General features: G+C 40.9%; 1 protein-coding gene and 1 non-coding gene across 2 annotated transcripts in view; one reads left to right on the forward strand and one right to left on the reverse strand.

Annotated features, from left to right (window-relative positions):
• Nucleotides 1-2,395: 2,395 nt before the first annotated feature.
• Trnar-acg lies at nt 2,396-2,468 on the reverse strand. Its single transcript has one exon. It is a non-coding gene; the product is annotated as a tRNA-Arg (tRNA).
• Nucleotides 2,469-2,736: 268 nt separating this feature from the next.
• Sacm1l (SAC1 like phosphatidylinositide phosphatase) overlaps nt 2,737-17,126 on the forward strand; it is a 58,222-nt gene continuing 43,832 nt past the window's right edge. Inside the window, exons 1-2 of the mRNA XM_032911292.1 lie at nt 2,737-2,905; nt 14,426-14,523. Of these exons, the coding sequence (XP_032767183.1) occupies nt 2,874-2,905; nt 14,426-14,523 (130 nt within the window). The 5' untranslated portion in view covers nt 2,737-2,873. The remainder of the gene's footprint in view (nt 2,906-14,425; nt 14,524-17,126) is intronic.

Genomic DNA, 17,126 nt, shown 5'->3' on the forward strand with positions numbered 1-17,126 from the left:
ACCATCTAACACAATTGACTCTCCAAAGAACCCTTAAGTTTCCACTTCAATGACATTAGATATCCTGCTGGCAAATATCAAACTTGCTCCAGGGAACGGAACACCATTAATCAGCAGGAAGTAGTCTAACCCCCTTTCCCCTTTATCCCCTTTTCTCCTATCTAGTGTTAGGGGATTGTAAGGGTGGAAGAAAAGGAGTAGAGAAGGATGGAAGAGAGAAAACCTACAAAGTAGCAAATGCCGAGTACAATGGGATAACAACTGAATTTACCTTATGAAGTTGTGTGGGTTGGTTAAATTTGTCTAAATAAAGTGCTTAGAGAAGCATGAAGTTACCGATCCGTTTGATAAGTTTTAAGAATTGTTAATTACGTCAGGGTGATCAACAAGATAAAATACAAGCAGACTAAGGTAAAAAAAAAAAAACTCGGGTTGGGGATTTGGCTCAGTGGTAGAGCGCTTGCCTAGGAAGCTCAAGGCCCTGGGTTCGGCCCCCAGCTCCAGAAAAAAAAAAAAAAAAAAAAAAAAAAAAAAAAACTCAACTATAAACTTTTAAAAAGCACATATGTTCAAATGGGAATGTAAGAGTGAGAATCTATTATAAGGAAAGGGTAAAGAATACACTGGCAGAAAGGCTAATATGTAATAACCAAAGAGCTACTATGCTTTTGCAGAGGACATGCATTCTGTTATAAGCACTTGCCTTGTTGGGTGGCTGTACCCAGTGATCCAAGGTGATCTCATACTTCTAGCCCGGTAGAGCGGTATGTGGATGCCTTATTTTATTTATAGATAGGGTCCCTAGATCAATCCCTCTCTGTCTCTAGTTCTAGAATTTTAGGTATATGCTACCACATCAGACTTGGATATCTAATTTATATGTATACATAAATGTCTAATGTTGATTAGCATGTGTGGAAACATATGGTGACAGAGGATATATTGTTCTAATTTTTCCACAGAACAATTTGAAAATACGTACCAAAAGCTAAATGCCTATGAGATGGACCTTTAAAATGTCCACTTATCCACCCAAATAGGACATCTTAAAGCAAGAACTCTTAAACCAGGTGTGGTTGGTGGGGCTTATAATCTCAACACTTTGGGAGCTTGAATCAGAGTCCCAAGTCCATTTTCCATAGCCAAGTAAAGGCCCCCTGTCTTATATAAGTCGGCCTCAGTCTGTCAGTTTCTCTCTCTCTCTCTCTTCCCCTCCCCACCTCCACCCCTGCCCGTCACATACACACACCACACACCCCCTTCAAAACAAAACAAACTAAACAAAAAACTAAACCCTCATTTTTTTTAAGCGTTAAAACTGGCAACAACTTAATGACCTTAAATCTCAGACAAAAAATTGAAGAGCAAACAAAAAATAACTGTTAGCCGGGCAGTGGTGGTGCATGATTTTATCCCAGTACTCACGGGGCAGAAGCAGGGATCTCTGAGTTGGAGCCCAGCCTGGGCTACAGAGCAAGTTCCATGATAGTCAAAGCTACACAGGGAAACCCGGTCTCGGAAAAACAACCCACCACAACGTCATTAACAGCAAACTAAAACCTCAGAAGTGTAGAAGCCTGGTGTGGTGTCTTGTACCTTAAATTCCAGCACTCTGGAAAGCAGAGGCAGGTATCTGGCCTGTTCTATATCCAGCAGTCAGGACTGCAAGAGTGAGCCACGCCCCTTGGCCCCTGCTCTGATTCTGCCCCTAATAATTTCCTGTATTTGATACAGTTTTAATAAACTCTCGGGGAGTGGGGTATGTTATCTAGGGCAACTTAATCATCGAATGACTGGTTAACGAATAGGCTGAGCCCCGCTCTCCCACCCACCTTCGTCACATCTGTTTCTGGCTTTCAGATCTTACGTAAAGTGAATAGTCATGCGTTTTTCTGGGCCTCTTACTGCGAAATCCCCGAATTTTTAAGGTTTCCTTGTGCAATGGAGGCTAGGTTGGCTTTGCAAGCGGAGCTAGCCAAGGCCGCCAGTAGAGGTCCCAGGTCCGCAGCCCCGGAACTGTCTTGCAGAGCAGAATCGACGCCCTTCTCTTGTCAGTGCGGCCTGTGTTCTACCTGCTAGGAGCTTTCGGTGAGGTGGGAAGACATTGGCCACGCATATCCCTGATTGCAAACCTCCACTCTCAATCAGAATGTTTTCGTGTTAGCGGTATACAGACTCCTGCGCAATTTTAAGAACAGGGGCGCTAGAAATTTTGCAAACCATTTTGGATAACTCCGGGTTTCTAATACAGCTAAGAAGGTATTATTTTGAGCAAAGCAACATTAAGATGCAACATATTTGATCTTGACACTATAGCTACGATCCTTCTCAAGCAGGCCTTGCAACGTTCAACTCAAAACGTATACAGTATAGGAAGAAAAAGGAACGCACATATCGAGCCAGCCAGGAGTCGAACCTAGAATCTTCTGATCCGTAGTCAGACGCGTTATCCATTGCGCCACTGGCCCAGTGCTGAGGAGGCCTCTTCTACGATGACTGATCTCCAATTACACAGCTTCAATACGCTTCCTGCTTCTAACTCTCCAGTCTCGTCGGTTTGTTGAATGTCGCAACTCAGCGCAACGCTAACGGGACTCCGCCTTTCTCCGCAACGCGTTACACCAATCCCCAGAGGCGACGTCACTCCGTTCTTTGGTCTGCTCCAATCCACTCATCGGAGGCGTACCTCGCAGATCCCGGCTGGCTCACTGGTTTGTCCGCCACCGGCTCCCGTGCTCGCTCGAGAGGTGGACCCGGGAGGGGGTGGGACCAGGCCGAGGTTCCTTGGCCACCGCACCTGGGGAGCGGTCGCACCGGCGCCGTGGTGGCATCGGGGTACACTGCGGGTGGAGCTAAGCGGAGGAAGGTGCACGATGGCGGCCACAGCCTACGAGCATCTGAAGCTGTAAGTCCCGTGGGCTGCGGCCGCTGACAGGAAGGGCGAGCGGGCGCTGAGGCCCGGGTGTGTGCGGCCCGCACTGGCCAAGCTCTGGGGCTGGGCTTTCTCTGTCCAGTCTGGCTGCAGCGTAGGCCGGTGTCCCGCAGTGTCGACCGCCTCTGGGCCTGGCGCGGTGAGCGGAGCTGGAACCCGCAGCCCCAGGAGCTGCTGCAGACAACTTTCCCTGGGTGGCCTCCGGGAGAGGCCTTTTTGACTGGACGTCCGGGAGTGTTCTAGCGTTCGCAGGCAGAACAAACCTTTCTCTTGGTTTCTGGCTTTCTGAGCCTGGGAGTCGCAATGACGGGTCCTTCTTAGGGCGCAGCAATAATTTAGTCAGACGTCCGAAGGGCCGGTCGAATTTACTGTGCTTTTTTCAGCAGAATGCGTTGACAGCTATAGGCTCGCCTCTAGTTTTGGCGTAGCAATGTTGACTTTTAGCAATGCCAGGTATTTGAGGTTTTGAAACCCAACCTCTGGTTGTATAGAGGTGCAGAAAATAGACATTTATAAGCTCTTTGGCTCGTCCTGGGTTAAATGGGTGGGGGACAATTTCTCTTGCTGTTACTCTCTGCACCCGTACTCTTGTTTATGAATAACTTTGCTCTAACCGCTTTAATAATTTACCACGGACCATAGTCTGGGAATGCCTTTAGTAGCGGAAGCAAGCAAATATAACGTGAAAAGCCAAGTTAAAATATCCTGTTAATTAGACAGAGGCATCTCAGTTCGTTCGCAGGGAAATAAATGTAGTTTGAGTGTTCCTGATGAACAACTGAAAGTGTAAAGTTAGGAGTACAGAATTTGGAGGGAGGCCAGCTGCCCAACACTTTTCCTGTTTTTCTTCAGTTCACCCTTTGTGCCTCTTCTTCTGGCTACAGTTCTCTTTGAAAACCACACTTCCCTCCACATTTCTTTTAATTAGTTTTCCTTTGTAAAGTGAATAATCACCTTATTGGTGACAGTTGAAGCCAAGTATATTGGTCTATGTCGGGCCAGAGTCACGTGGTACTTTACTGGCAAATTAGGTTATTGTCCACCTGATAGTTGTTGAAGGGCTGAACATGATCTTACACTAGGTCTCAGGTGTGTTTTAGCAATTTGGAGCCTTGCCTTGAAGCAGCTCAGCTTTGAGTTACAGGATATTGTTGAGTTTTCCTGCATCGAAGAATAGTTGAGATGGATAACATGAGAGTTAGGAAGATTGTTTTTAAACTGCCCAGGCACTAAGTCTCACTAGTCCAGACCTTAGTATAGGCAGGCATCCTCTTTGTGTCCCAGGCAAGTTATTCAACCTCTGTGAATAATTATGTTTTTTTTTTTATTTTGAAAATGTGAGTGTTCATACTTCATCCTTACCATCCTCTGCAGTCCAGACTTCAGTACAGGCAGACACCATTTTACGTGTACATAGAAGGAAAACGTATTCTTTAGAAGTGGGAATGATGGTTTTGTATTGAAGCGGAAACTGAGTCTGGGGTTAGATGGGCATGCCTATCAGTCTTTAGGGTTTGGATGTTTCATAAATGTGAAGCTAGACCTTGATGGCAAGTTTTTCTTAGGCCAGGAGTTCGTGAATTGGAGTCTGTGTTCATCTCCTTTTTAACCATCCTATTTAAACTTTTAAATATAACCCATGGGCAAAGAATATCCTATTTTAGAGGTACTTGTAGCTGAATTAGTTGCTGACCTATCTAAGAATAATAGGACTTTTAACAAAATGCCTAAAAGAGCCTTGTGAGAAGTTACTTTGTTGGGTGATGGTGGCCCTTGCCTTTCATCTAAACCAGCACCCAGGAGACAGAGGCAGTGGGACTCAGGCAGCCTGGTCTTGAGTGAGTTTCAAGACAGCTATGGCTACACAGAGAAACCCTGTCTCAAAGAAAAGAAAGTTACTGTATTGAGGATGTATTGGTATATAAGTTCCAGAAGTGTCATTGTGCTTGGATATTAAATAACTCCTTGCACAATGTCAAACACTTTGTTCAGCTCATCTCTACCTTATTAAAGTCTCACCTTCTGCATGTACTCTGCTCATCCTCCAATCCCCAGTTGCAATTCCACGCCTACTCTATTGACTACAGTTTCAAGCCCACATTTTTTTAGCCACCTGAATACTAAGTTCTTTATAATTTTGTAACTTTACTGCCTGTGAGCCATGCTTAAGGTTGCTGCTCCTTTGCTAACTCCAGTCTTGAGTTTGCATTTATCTTTCTGCCAGAAGGCTTTCTCTGTCTCTCCTGTCTACGTGCTGGTCAGTCACATCTGGAGTAAAGAAGAGAGGTCTCAGGTAGTTTAGTCAGAGCAGACATGGATTAACTTCTTAAACTCTCTACTGGCTTTGTGTCCTGGCCGGGTTGCTCAGCCTCTCTGAATAATTGTTTTATTTTAAGTGTTTATACTTCATGAGGTTTGTAGATAAAAGTACTTAGGTACCTCATAGATACCTTCTCTGAGAATTTTGTTTCCCTTCATTGACTCCCTTATGGTTTTGAAGCCAAAAAGTGAGGACTTATTGTGACACTGCTTAGGCACCAAATATTCATACAATTTATACATTTGTTTACTCTCTCTCTTAGACAAGAGGGCTAAAAGCACGAACAGCCAATCCAGAGTACTGTTTGAACCAGAGATACAATAGTTGCCTATACTTTGCTTGAATGTATCTAAAATGTGATCAGTAACTTAATGTTGATTTATGTCCAAATCTCTTCAATACTTGACAAGCATCTACTACATAGATCTCCAGAGTACATGAATTTTTCAGTATAGAACTGTTCGAGAAGAACCAAGTCTGGGATAATTTGGCGTGTGTTCTTTTGAAGCAGCTCAAGTGCTCTCCTATACATTATGTCAGTACTTCTGTGAATTCATAGGTTGGTTTATAGTCTGCCCTCACTGAAGAGTGTCACGTGGTGTCCTGGTCACATAAGTCACCCATTAAGCATAGCAGAGTCAACAGTTGGCCAAGAGTCTAGTGATCTTTCCATTACACTGCATTATTCAAATGACCTTTTTTTTCTTATCAGATTGCTTTCTCATTAGTCTATGGACAGCCAGGTGTAAAACTTGTAAGAGGAAATAGTTGATACATGGGTTTTTTGCATAGAAAACAGAATTTAGATTGTTTTGTTGTTTTAAAAGGCAGTACTACTACCCAGGCTAACCTGGAATTCATGATTCTCCTACCTCCCATTTCCAAGTGCTAGGATTATAGATATTGGTCAACATGCCTAGGTTTTTAGGCTACTTGCATAAGCATTAATAATGTTAGACACGATCTGAAATTACCAAAGTAGAAAAGAAAAAAATGTACCACTCTTTCCTCCTTAAATGTCAGCCAAAACAAAATATAAGGCAAAGAATATTTTTAGGTGTATCTAGCTTTTTGACATTGTACAATGTCTTTGGGGTCTACAAAGTTCACACTTGAGAATGGTGCTGTCAAGTTGCACAAAAAGAAAAAGCACCAAACAAACAAAAAAAGTACAAAAAATGTGCAGGTAAGTTTATGATTGTATGTCAGGCCGCATTCATAGCTATTCTCAGCCACATGCAGGTCACAATGCTGGACATGTTTATTAGATACCGAATCAGGTGGTAGTTTACTTCTAAACAACAACAACAACAAAGAAAACCCCTCTTTTCTCAGCTGGAGAGATGGCCCCATGCTTAAGAGCACTTACTGCTTTTCTAGAGGACCTGAGTTCAATTCCCATCTCCCACATTGGGTAGTACACAACTGCCTTTATCTTCATTTTCAAGGGATCCAAAGCTGCCTTCCAGACTTTACAGGCACATTCGTTCATTTATTCACCCATTTACACACACTCTTTCTCTCTCCCCCTCCCTTTCTCCCTCCTTCTCCCCCCCCCCCCCACGTGTGTGTGTGTGTGTGTGTGTGTGTGTGTGTGTGTGTGTGAGAGAGAGAGAGAGAGAGAGAGAGAGGAGGAGGAGGAGGAGGAGGAGGAGGAGGAGGAGGAGGAGGAGGAGGAGGAGGAGGAAAAGGGTATAAGGAGTTCAAAGATAGCCTCAGTTATTTACCCATCAGACTTCTCAAAACATCAACACCAAATGAATAAAACAAAAATGTTATGCAGCATGTAACTGCAGTGTACCATACTTTGTTTATCCAGTGTTGGGCATTTAGGTTGGTTCCATATTTTTTGGCTATTACAATTGAAGCTGTTTTAAATATGGGTATGTGGATATAGCAAATAATCTCATTTAGGTTCATCCGTCCATCCGTCTGTCCATCCTTCCTTCCTTCCTTCCTTTAGTTTTTTTCAAGATAGGGAGTCTCTGTATATCCTTGGCTGTCCTGGAACTCTCTCTGTAGACCAGGCTTACCTGGAATTCACAGAGATCCTCTTGCCTCTGCCTCCCAAGTGCTGGGATTAAAAGTGTGTGCCACCACTGCCTGATTTCTTTTAGTTATTTTTAACACATACACAAAAGTAGAATTGCTGCCCAGCATGGTGGCCATGCCTTTAACCCACAACTGGTGAGGCAAAGGCAGACATATCTTTAGGAATTAGAGGCAAGCTTGGTCTACACAGCAAGTTCCAGGAAGCCAGAGCTCCCTAGTGAGACCCTGTCTGAAAATAAGTTCAGTAAGTAAATAAAAGAATAAAATAAAAAATGTCAGGGGATTGCTAGGTCATATGACAATTCTAATTTTAGATTTTTTTTTTTTTTTCGGGAGCTGGGGACCGAACCCAGGGCCTTGCGCTTGCTAGGTGAGCGCTCTACCACTGAGCTAAATCCCCAACCCTAATTTTAGATTTTTGAAAGACTAACATTGGCTTCACCATTTTACTGTCCCACTAGAAAAGCACCAGGGTTCTAATTTTGTGACATCTTTGTCAACACTTACTCTTTCTGTTTTTCTCTTCTTGGCAGTAACCATTTTAATGGGTGAGAAATTGGCTGGTAGTAATACATATAAAGTAGGTTAATTTTGCACATTTTTATTTTAAACCATGCAACAGAAAACTGAAGGGGCAGCAGGTGGGACAGTAAGGAAATAAGAATGTTCGGGGAACTTTAGCGTTCTTCCCACCATAGTTATTTTATGACTACTTTTTTCTATAAGACTATTATTCGTTTCTTACATTTTGTCTGTGATTTAATTGTTTGAGCTTTTAGTTGTAAAGATGACTGTCCCTCCAAAATAGCAAGATGATTGTCCCTCCCAAAATAGCAAGAGTGTAATCTCCATCTGCTGTCCTTTAAAAGCTCATCCTATGCTGCATTGTTAGAGCTAGAGGCCCTTTATTTTTCCTATACTCATAGTTTTGTAAATATCTGTTGTTGTAAAAATATAAAAATAATATAAGTATGGTTGTATTTTACCTCACTAGGTCCGCACCGCGGTGCCCCAAGATATCTGCTAGATATCTTGGCGGAAACACATCCCAACTCCTCGGCGGCCCAGAGTCTCCTGCTGCCACACACTTTCCTAGACTCAAACCCTCACATAAAAGAACACACAACCCAATAATCTTTGACCCAATTGATAAGATATAATTGCCCACTTAAACATACAAACCTCGGTACCATCCATCCCTTAGGAACATTAATAACAACCTGTAAATACACAGAGCAGAATCTTAACATCACCTGTTATGGCTTCTCACCCTCTCCTCTGTCCTGTCTCCTTTCTCCCCTAGTCTCCTCTTCCTTCAAACTTCTCTCCCGCCCATCCTTCCTTCTCCAGTGACAGGCCTCTTTCTATCCTGTACCTGCCCTTCACCTGTACTTTACAAATTCAATGGGGAGGTTCTGGTGAAGTCACCTGATTCCTGAGTACATGACTAGGCAGCTGTCCTTGGGACAGTGAAATTAGCATCAAAATACAGATAACTTTAGGACAAACCACAACAAATATCAGAATTTTTAAAAATATTTATTTATTTTTATTTTGTGTGTATTGGTATTTTGCCCGAATACGTGTCTGTGTGAAGTATCAGAGTCCCTGGAACTGGAGTTAAAGCTGAAAGCTGCCATGTGGATGCTGGGAATTGAACCTGGATCCTTTGAAAGAGCAGCCAGTGCTCTTTTTTTTTTTTTTTTTTTTTCCCGGAGCTGAGGACCAAACCCAGGGCCTTGCGCTTGCTAGCTTGCTAGGCAAGCTCTCTACCACTGAGCTAAATCCCCAACCCCACAGCCAGTGCTCTTAACTGCTGAACCGTCTCTCCAGCCCCAATTTCAGAATTTTTAAGCAGTTAATTTCTTAACATTTACTGATTGTGTGAATGCATATGCGTGCCATGATGAATATATAGAGGCCAGAGGACAACTCATAAGAGGTGATTCTCTCCTTTCCCCTTGTATATCCCAGAATTGGACCATCAGGTTTGGTGACAGGTGCTTTAACAGCCGAGCCATCTCACTGGCCAAACAATGTTTTAATCGTCTAGAACAGTGGTTCTCAACCAGTGAGTCATGAGCCCCTTGGGTGTTGTATATTAGATATTTACATTACAGTTCATAACAGTAGCAAAATTAATTAGCGGCAACAAAATAATTTTGTGGTTGGGGACACCACAACATGAGGAACTGTATTAAAGGGTTGCAGCATTAGTAAGGTTCTGGCCTAGAACATTTGTCTTTAATAAATCAGAGCATTGTTTTATGTAACCTTGATATTTTAGATTGTTTTACTCCTAAGAAATCACTGTGGTTTCTTTGAATTGTAAAATAGTCTGATATTAAGAATGTTTTTTTTAAATATGTAGGTTTGTATTGGTAAAAGTTCTATCCAGGTAAGTTGGAATAAAGTATTTGGGGGCCTTTCAATATTAAGCTTACTGTTAATGAGAATAAAACAGATTTTTTTTAACTCTAGGATTAAAGTGTAAAGTGTAGACTTTTTCCTTTAGAAATACCATTATTGGAGTGATTATATAAGCAATCATTTAAACACCACTGGGGTTTAAATGATTAAATTAAAGCTTAGCTATGCAGCCTGTTCCTGTTCTCATGTCTTAGCTACATGTTCAGATAGTATATTTGAATTGGATATAACTTGATTCTAGTGTGACTATCAAAATTTAATTGTTTAGGTATTTTCTGTGTGTCAAAAAAAATCAATGTCTTCTATTTAGTATTTCTTTAAAACATTAGTTGAATAACTTTTTTGGTCTAATGTTGGGAGTCCTATAATGAAAATGTGCAGTTTTTCCTTTTGTGTTAAAGGATGTTACCTTGGGGCTTAAATTGTCTCAGTGGGTAAAGTGTACAAGAGTGAGAACCTGTCCCAAGAACCCATGAAAAGCCAAGCAGAGTAGTGTGTGTGTGTAATCCCAGTGCTTCCTCAATAAAATGGGAGGCAGAGACAGGAGAGCCTCCAGAACAGCCACCTGGCGTGTGGAGTGGCAACAACAGGAAACCCTGTCCTAAAAAAGATGGAAACAAGGACTGACATTTGAGGTTAGCCTCTTAGCTACACATGAGTGCTGTGGCACAGGTGTAACTAACTACACACAAGATTTTACAAGGTATAGTAAGGATAGATGCTCCTCTAGCTGTAGGAGGATCACAAATTCAAGAGCATCTTGGCCTGTGCAGCATATTATCTCAAAGCAAAAGTACCATTCCTATGTGTCAGCTTTTATTACCCACAAAAATGCTCGTGTGACTCTTACTGTTCTGTGAGGTAGATGTGAGCATTGTCATCCCCAGGTTTAACTAAGAACACAGATGTCTTTTCCTTGTGCCTAACAGCTTTTAAATGTTTCATTTAATCCTTAAAGAAGATTGGTATCCTGTATCACCAATTTCACCAACCTACCATTATTTTCTTCACAGTATTTTCCCCTGTCTAAAATTATTGAATTACTTCCCTGTGTAGTGTTTGTTTCCCACTAGAAAGCAAGTTCTGTGATGCAGGGACTTTCAGATAAGCCCAACACTGAGTAGACATTTATAACCGAGCCAGCATGGTGAAGCTAGTAACTAGCATAGTCACGATAAGAACATCTGTGTTTTCTGTTGTTGTTGCTGCTGTCGCTCGCCTTTTCAGGACGACTACTTCTAAAGTGATGTTCTTCGACATTGTTGAAGTGTTTTGATTAAATGCTATCTTAGGTTATTGCTGTGATGAAACACTATAACCAAAAGCAGTTTGGGGAGGGATGGATTTATTTCATTCACAGTTCCATATATAGCAATTCATCTTTAAAAGCAGTGAGGGCAGGAACTCAAGCAGGATAGGCACTTGGAGGCAAGAGGTGATGCAGAGGCCATGGAGTGCTGCTTACTGGCTGTGTTAAATCATTAGGACCAAAAACCAAGTTGGGGAGGAAAGGGTTTTTTTGGCTTACTTCCAGATCATAATCCATCATTGGAGAAAGTCAGGACAGGAACTCAAACAGGGATGGAACCGGGAGGCAGGAGCTGATGCAGAGACCATCGAGAGTGCTGCTTACTGGCTTGCTCCCCGTGGCTTGCTGTGCCTGCTCCCATAGTAGGCGGGGTTCCTCCCCCATCAATCACTAATTAATAAAATGCCTTACAGCCAGATCTTTTGGAGGCATTTTTTTAATTGAAGTTCCCTCCTTTCAGAGAACTCTAAATTATGTCAAGTTGAATAAAACTAGCCAGCACAGATGCCATTGATCAGTTTTTATAGCTTTGATTTCCCATGTAAATAAAGCCTGTAAGCCTGCTTTGATTGATGACTGTGGATGGTTGCTTTGCCAGTGCTGGGCTGGAATAAATAATTAATTGTTGGTTTTCTTCATTCTAAGGCAGCATAGGTAATGAACCATATCTTTTCTTGTTTAAAAGTCAGGTGAGAAGAGCATCTTTGTTAATTGATGTGAACCTTATAAGAAAAATTTGCGGAGTGTCATAGGACACTCAGAGAGAGAGGCAAGATGTTCAGTGATAGCATTGGCCACACATGAAAGCATTTCACATGGCTTTTTCAAGTTCTAAGTTTGCTTGTGCCTCAGAGAGTGCAGTAAGATGTTTGTTCCACAGCACATGTGTTTAAAAGCTTCAAAGACTTGTGGCATGGATGGACTCTCAATGATGAGGTTTTTCAAAATGCCATCATTGTAGAGAGAACACTTTTTTCAAAAACTTTATAAAGAAGTCTATTTTTCAGGTTTACTCAAAATTTCTTTTGTGTTATATATTTTATTACCTGTCTTTGAGTCCTTATGCTGGTGTAATGCTTAGCACATAATTTTTAAATGAACACTACTCAGGAAATCTTACCCTGGAATATAGTTATATACACATAAAATACTTTGTGCAGATGGGGCTAAAGTTGAGGGAGGTGAGCAGGATCTGACTGTGGCCTAAACTGGGCTTGAATGCAATGATGTTGTTGCCTCAGCCTCCATTTGTTAGAATCTCAGGCGTCTGCCACCTTGCCCTGGCTCTGGAAAACTGTTGTTTGAAGTGACTTGGACCTAGATAAAGTTAACTATTTGTGCTGGTCAGTTTTATGTCAAATTGGCACAAGCTAGAGTGACTTGGAGAGAGGGGATTTCAATTAAGAAAATGCTTCCCTGAGTTTGACCTGTCATCAAGTCTGTACTGCATTTTCTTAATTAGTAATTGATGTGGGAAAGCCCATCCATTGTATGTGATGCCCAGATTCTGGGCTGGTGGTCCTGAATGCTATAAGAATCTAGGCTGGCCAGTCTAGGAGGGAAGACTCTTTGATCAGAGCAATAGAAACTGAAACTTGGACACTTTCCTATGATGAAATGGTCAGGAAGTCCTTTTTTTTTTTTTTTTTTGCTTCAGGACTTACTTTTTCTTTTTATTATGTTTCTTTTTATTGTAAATATTTATTGGATATTGATTTAGGTCACATGGCACATATTTAAGATATACAGTTTGGTAAACATGGAGATTTTTAATGCTATCATCCCTGCTGGTATTACGAGGCAGAACACCTCCTCTACCCCACAGATTTTTCTTGTGCACACAATCTCCCATTTTTCTCCCTCTTCAGCACAAGTTAAACACTGGCTTGGTGGGACATGACCAGGGTACTCTGGATAGTTACTCAGTAGATAGGAGTACATTCACTGAATGTTTGTGCAAGATTGATTGTTGTGGGGTTTCTTCTCCTCCTTAGATCATTTAGTTCCTAAATAAAAGACACAGAACCTTTATTCTTATAATAGGCCTTAAAGCACTAGAGCTGGGCAGATAACAGTTCTCTGTGCTATTATGTCTACTTCCCTTTCAATAACCCTGAGATATCCCTTGCCATGCTCTACTCCAGCAGGCTGGCCCTCATGGCCATGTGCTCACGGTCCACCTATCCTATGGCACCTTCTTTCTTCTCTTCTCCCTCTTCGTTGTCTCTGCCTCAGACCTCAAACCTGGAAACTGAATTATTTTGCCTAGCTACAGGCTGTGGACATCTTTATTCAACCAATAGTTTTAAATTAAGGATCAAGGTTTGCACAACAAAAGCTGGCCTATATGAGAATTCACTCATTCTTAAGGCAACTAGACCTTGGGGATACAGAATTTAGCATTATAATTAGCAACAGATCAGACCTCAACAATTGTTTATGACACCTTCATTACTAATACAACTCTGAAGCCAAAAAACCAGCTCAAATACTTGTCAACCAAGGGATGAAGAAATGATGATGTGTGTGTTTAATGAAATGTATCTGGTAATAAAAGGAAGTGAACTACTGAATATTGTAATTTGAAACAGATTTGCCTTCTTTGTTGTATAATATTTTAATTTTTTAACTTTCTCCTTAAAATGAAGGAATATATTCTATTGATCTCCTCTAATATTAACTGATAAATGAATGTTAGCTATATTTGAGTAGTTAGTGATTGGCTATTTCTCAGAAAACTCAGTCAGAACAGTAACTATAAAAATTCTGCTATAGGACACATTTCTGTAACAACAGATAACATTCTAGGTAAGTAGGAAATGATGTCAGTGATGGCAGTGTGGATTTGTGTAAGGTTTTTCAGACAAAATGAAGCAGAATCATGGGAGTGAGAAAACTAAGTGGGACGAGAAGGGTAAGGCCTGAGATTGTTATCACACACAGCTTTGAAGTCTGGTAAATCAGCAGTAAAGACTGGTGGGGGTTTTTGGGCGCATGTGTGTCTGGGGAGGACACTTGAACTCTGCCTGCGGTGGCAGCAACCTCACTTCTCCAGGTAAGGTTTGCTTCATCCACACTGTTTGTCACCTTTTTACCTCCTGTTTGCTAATCCTTCATATTTCTTGAACTAGTCTGTAACTACGCTGAGCTGTTTGGCAGGGCCTTGCACAGACAAGGCAAGTACTTGTCTGTTGAACTGTCTCCCTAACACTTTATATAACATCGTGTGGACAGTGTAATAAGCACTAGGTAATTCACAGGAGAATGAAGTTAGTGGTGCCACCTATTTAGAAGTAGGAAATTATGCAACACTAAAGTCCTGTTGTAATAGTTTTTTAAGTCTTGATTTTATTTGACTTATTTATGCCTACCATTTTTTTAGGCATATTACACCTGAAAAGTTTTATGTGGAAGCTTGTGATGATGGAGCAGATGATGTACTCATCATTGACCGCGTGTCTACAGAGGTCACCCTTGCAGGTATGTCTAGCTACTTTCAGAGCATTCCAGAAAGACTTAGTATTGAGATCTCAGTGATTAAACATCAGTGGTGCATCATTATGAGGCTCTTTGAGTGTCTTATTAGAAAGCTTAATTCTTGCTGCCTCCATTTGTTTTAGGGGGAGGTGTTTTTTGAGAAAGGGTTTGCTGTGTCATCCAGGCTGTCCTAGAATTCATTGTGTAGCTTGGGCTGACCCAGAGCTCTGGATCCTCTTGCATCTGCCTCCCAAGTGCCGAGACTATAGGTGCGTGTCACCGTGTCTAGGCCAGATTATTCCTGTTTCTTTATCTGTATTGTGATAGGTTTGATTTCAGAATCTAAACTCATTCTAGAGCTGACATTTGAATGAGTGTGAAGATGTTTTTGCTTTAAGTGTCACGAGCTTTCACAGCTGCTTTTGGTCTTGTTTTGAAAAGTTTCATAACTATGAGGGTATTTTTAACATGAAAAATAAAATGAAATTCATTGGCTACAACTTCTGAGTATTGCAAGCAATGCTTACTTTTTAATCTAGTTTTATTTTTTGCTTCCATTGGGTGTGAAAAATATTTTCCCCAGTTGTGTTTATGGAACAATCTGAGTTTTGAAGAAATTAATGTTAATTTTGATGATAATATGCCAGGTAATAGCATATTAGAATATCTTTTTTCATTTATTAAACACCAAGTAATAGCATATTAGAATTTTATATTTCATTGGTTTAGTACCAGGATATTCACAACACACATTAGAATGTTATATTTTATTGATTTAACATTTCCAGTTCACTTCTAGACAGTTACATGTTTCTTTTTTTTTAAAAGATTTATTTATTTTATTTGTATGAGTACACTGTAGCTGTCTTCAGACACACCAGAAGAGGGCATCAACTCTCATTACAGATGCTTGTGAGCCACCATAAAGTTGCTGAGAATTGAACTCAGGACCTCTGGAAGAGTAGAGGAAGAATAGTCAGTGCTCTTAACCCTGAGCCACCTCTCCAACCCTATGTTTTTTTATTTATTTTTAAGAAAATCTTTGAAGGTGCACTTTTCTTTCTTTGTTGTTGTTATTGTTGTTTGAGACAGTTTTTCTGTATAGACTTGGCTATTTTGGAACTTGCTCTATAGACCAGGCTGGCCTTGAACTCACAAAGATCCTCCTCTTCCTCCCAAGTGCTAGGATTAAAGGAGTGTACCAGTACATCCTGACTGAAGGTCCACTCTTAATCCTAGCACTTGTGAGACAAGGCAGGCAGATCTCTGTGCATTCAAGATCATCCTGGTCTACCTATCAAGTTCTAGACCAGCCAGCATTATCTATTGAAACCTGTTCTGAATAATGGCATGGGGACCTTTATTAATAAGTTTCTAGCACTGTAATTGAGCAGATTTTGAGCCATTCTAACCGAATAATGTTGGCCTGGTTACTTACCAGGCATGTGGCCCATTACCTTTCATCTTAGTCCTGGCCTGGCACCTCCTCCTTCACCCATGTCCTCATGATGACACCCAGGGTCCCATCTCGACATTTGAGACACTTTCACTTCTCTGGGCATGGAAGTCCTGCCTTATTCTCTCCTGCCCAGCTCTTGGCTGTTCAGCTCTTTATTTAACCAATCAGAAGGTATTGGAGACCATTGTTTACAAAAAGCTAAGACAGGAGATGCTTAACAATACCAAAATCTGGCCTGTAATCAGATCTCTGCCAGTTCAGAAACCAGCATTTGACTAGTACAAGCATAATCTTTACACAGTGTACAAAAACATCACTCCAACAGAGACCCTATCTCAAAATATTTGAATAGCTAGAGTATGCATTTAGTAGTAATGTTTCAATAGGTAAAGTAAAATATAAAAGTGTTTTCAGTAGATTAATAAGGTGTAAGAAAAATATAACTAAACTTACCATATGCACAGGTAACTGGTTATTTCTACAAGCATCTTAGTTTTTCTTTGATAAATGTCATTAGAGTTCTGTTTTAGGTTGATAATTAACATATTCTGTCTCTTGCTCGATAGTTTCTCTTCGAGGTAGCAGATTAATTTTAACTATTATTAGTATACTTGCAGAGATACGCTATACCACTCAGCATCATTGCACCTTTACTCACTAGTTAGCGACAGGAACTGCTGCTTTGTGAGTGTTTTAGTAAGGTGTATTCTCAGTTATTTTTGGACTAGCAATGATTTTACTTGTAGGTAGAGATTACAGCTCCATTTTAGTGGACTGAAGTGTTATGATCAAGGCAGATTTGATATAAGGTGATAGTACCAACAGTCCTTGATGGAGTGAAATAACTTTGATACAAAGTGATAGTGAGGGGCTAACTCACTGGCTGTTTCTCATCCAGATTCTCTTTACTAATAGGAATGCAGACTGTGGCCATAGGAAGTAGATTATTTTTTCTTCCATGAAAAAGTAACATATATCCCGAGAATTTCTACAGTTTTGTTACTTTGCTCTGGTCAATAAATCTTACCATTCTACCAGTGGTACATTTGAGTTTGCCAAATAATTCTGTATATTCAGAACCAAATATTCTCTTGGGCTGTTTATTGCTCAGGCTCTCTTCTTTTCCTTCTTTTTCTTCGTTTGTAGA

This window comes from Rattus rattus, chromosome 8 (assembly GCF_011064425.1).
Source record: "Rattus rattus isolate New Zealand chromosome 8, Rrattus_CSIRO_v1, whole genome shotgun sequence".
NCBI lineage: Eukaryota > Metazoa > Chordata > Mammalia > Rodentia > Muridae > Rattus > Rattus rattus.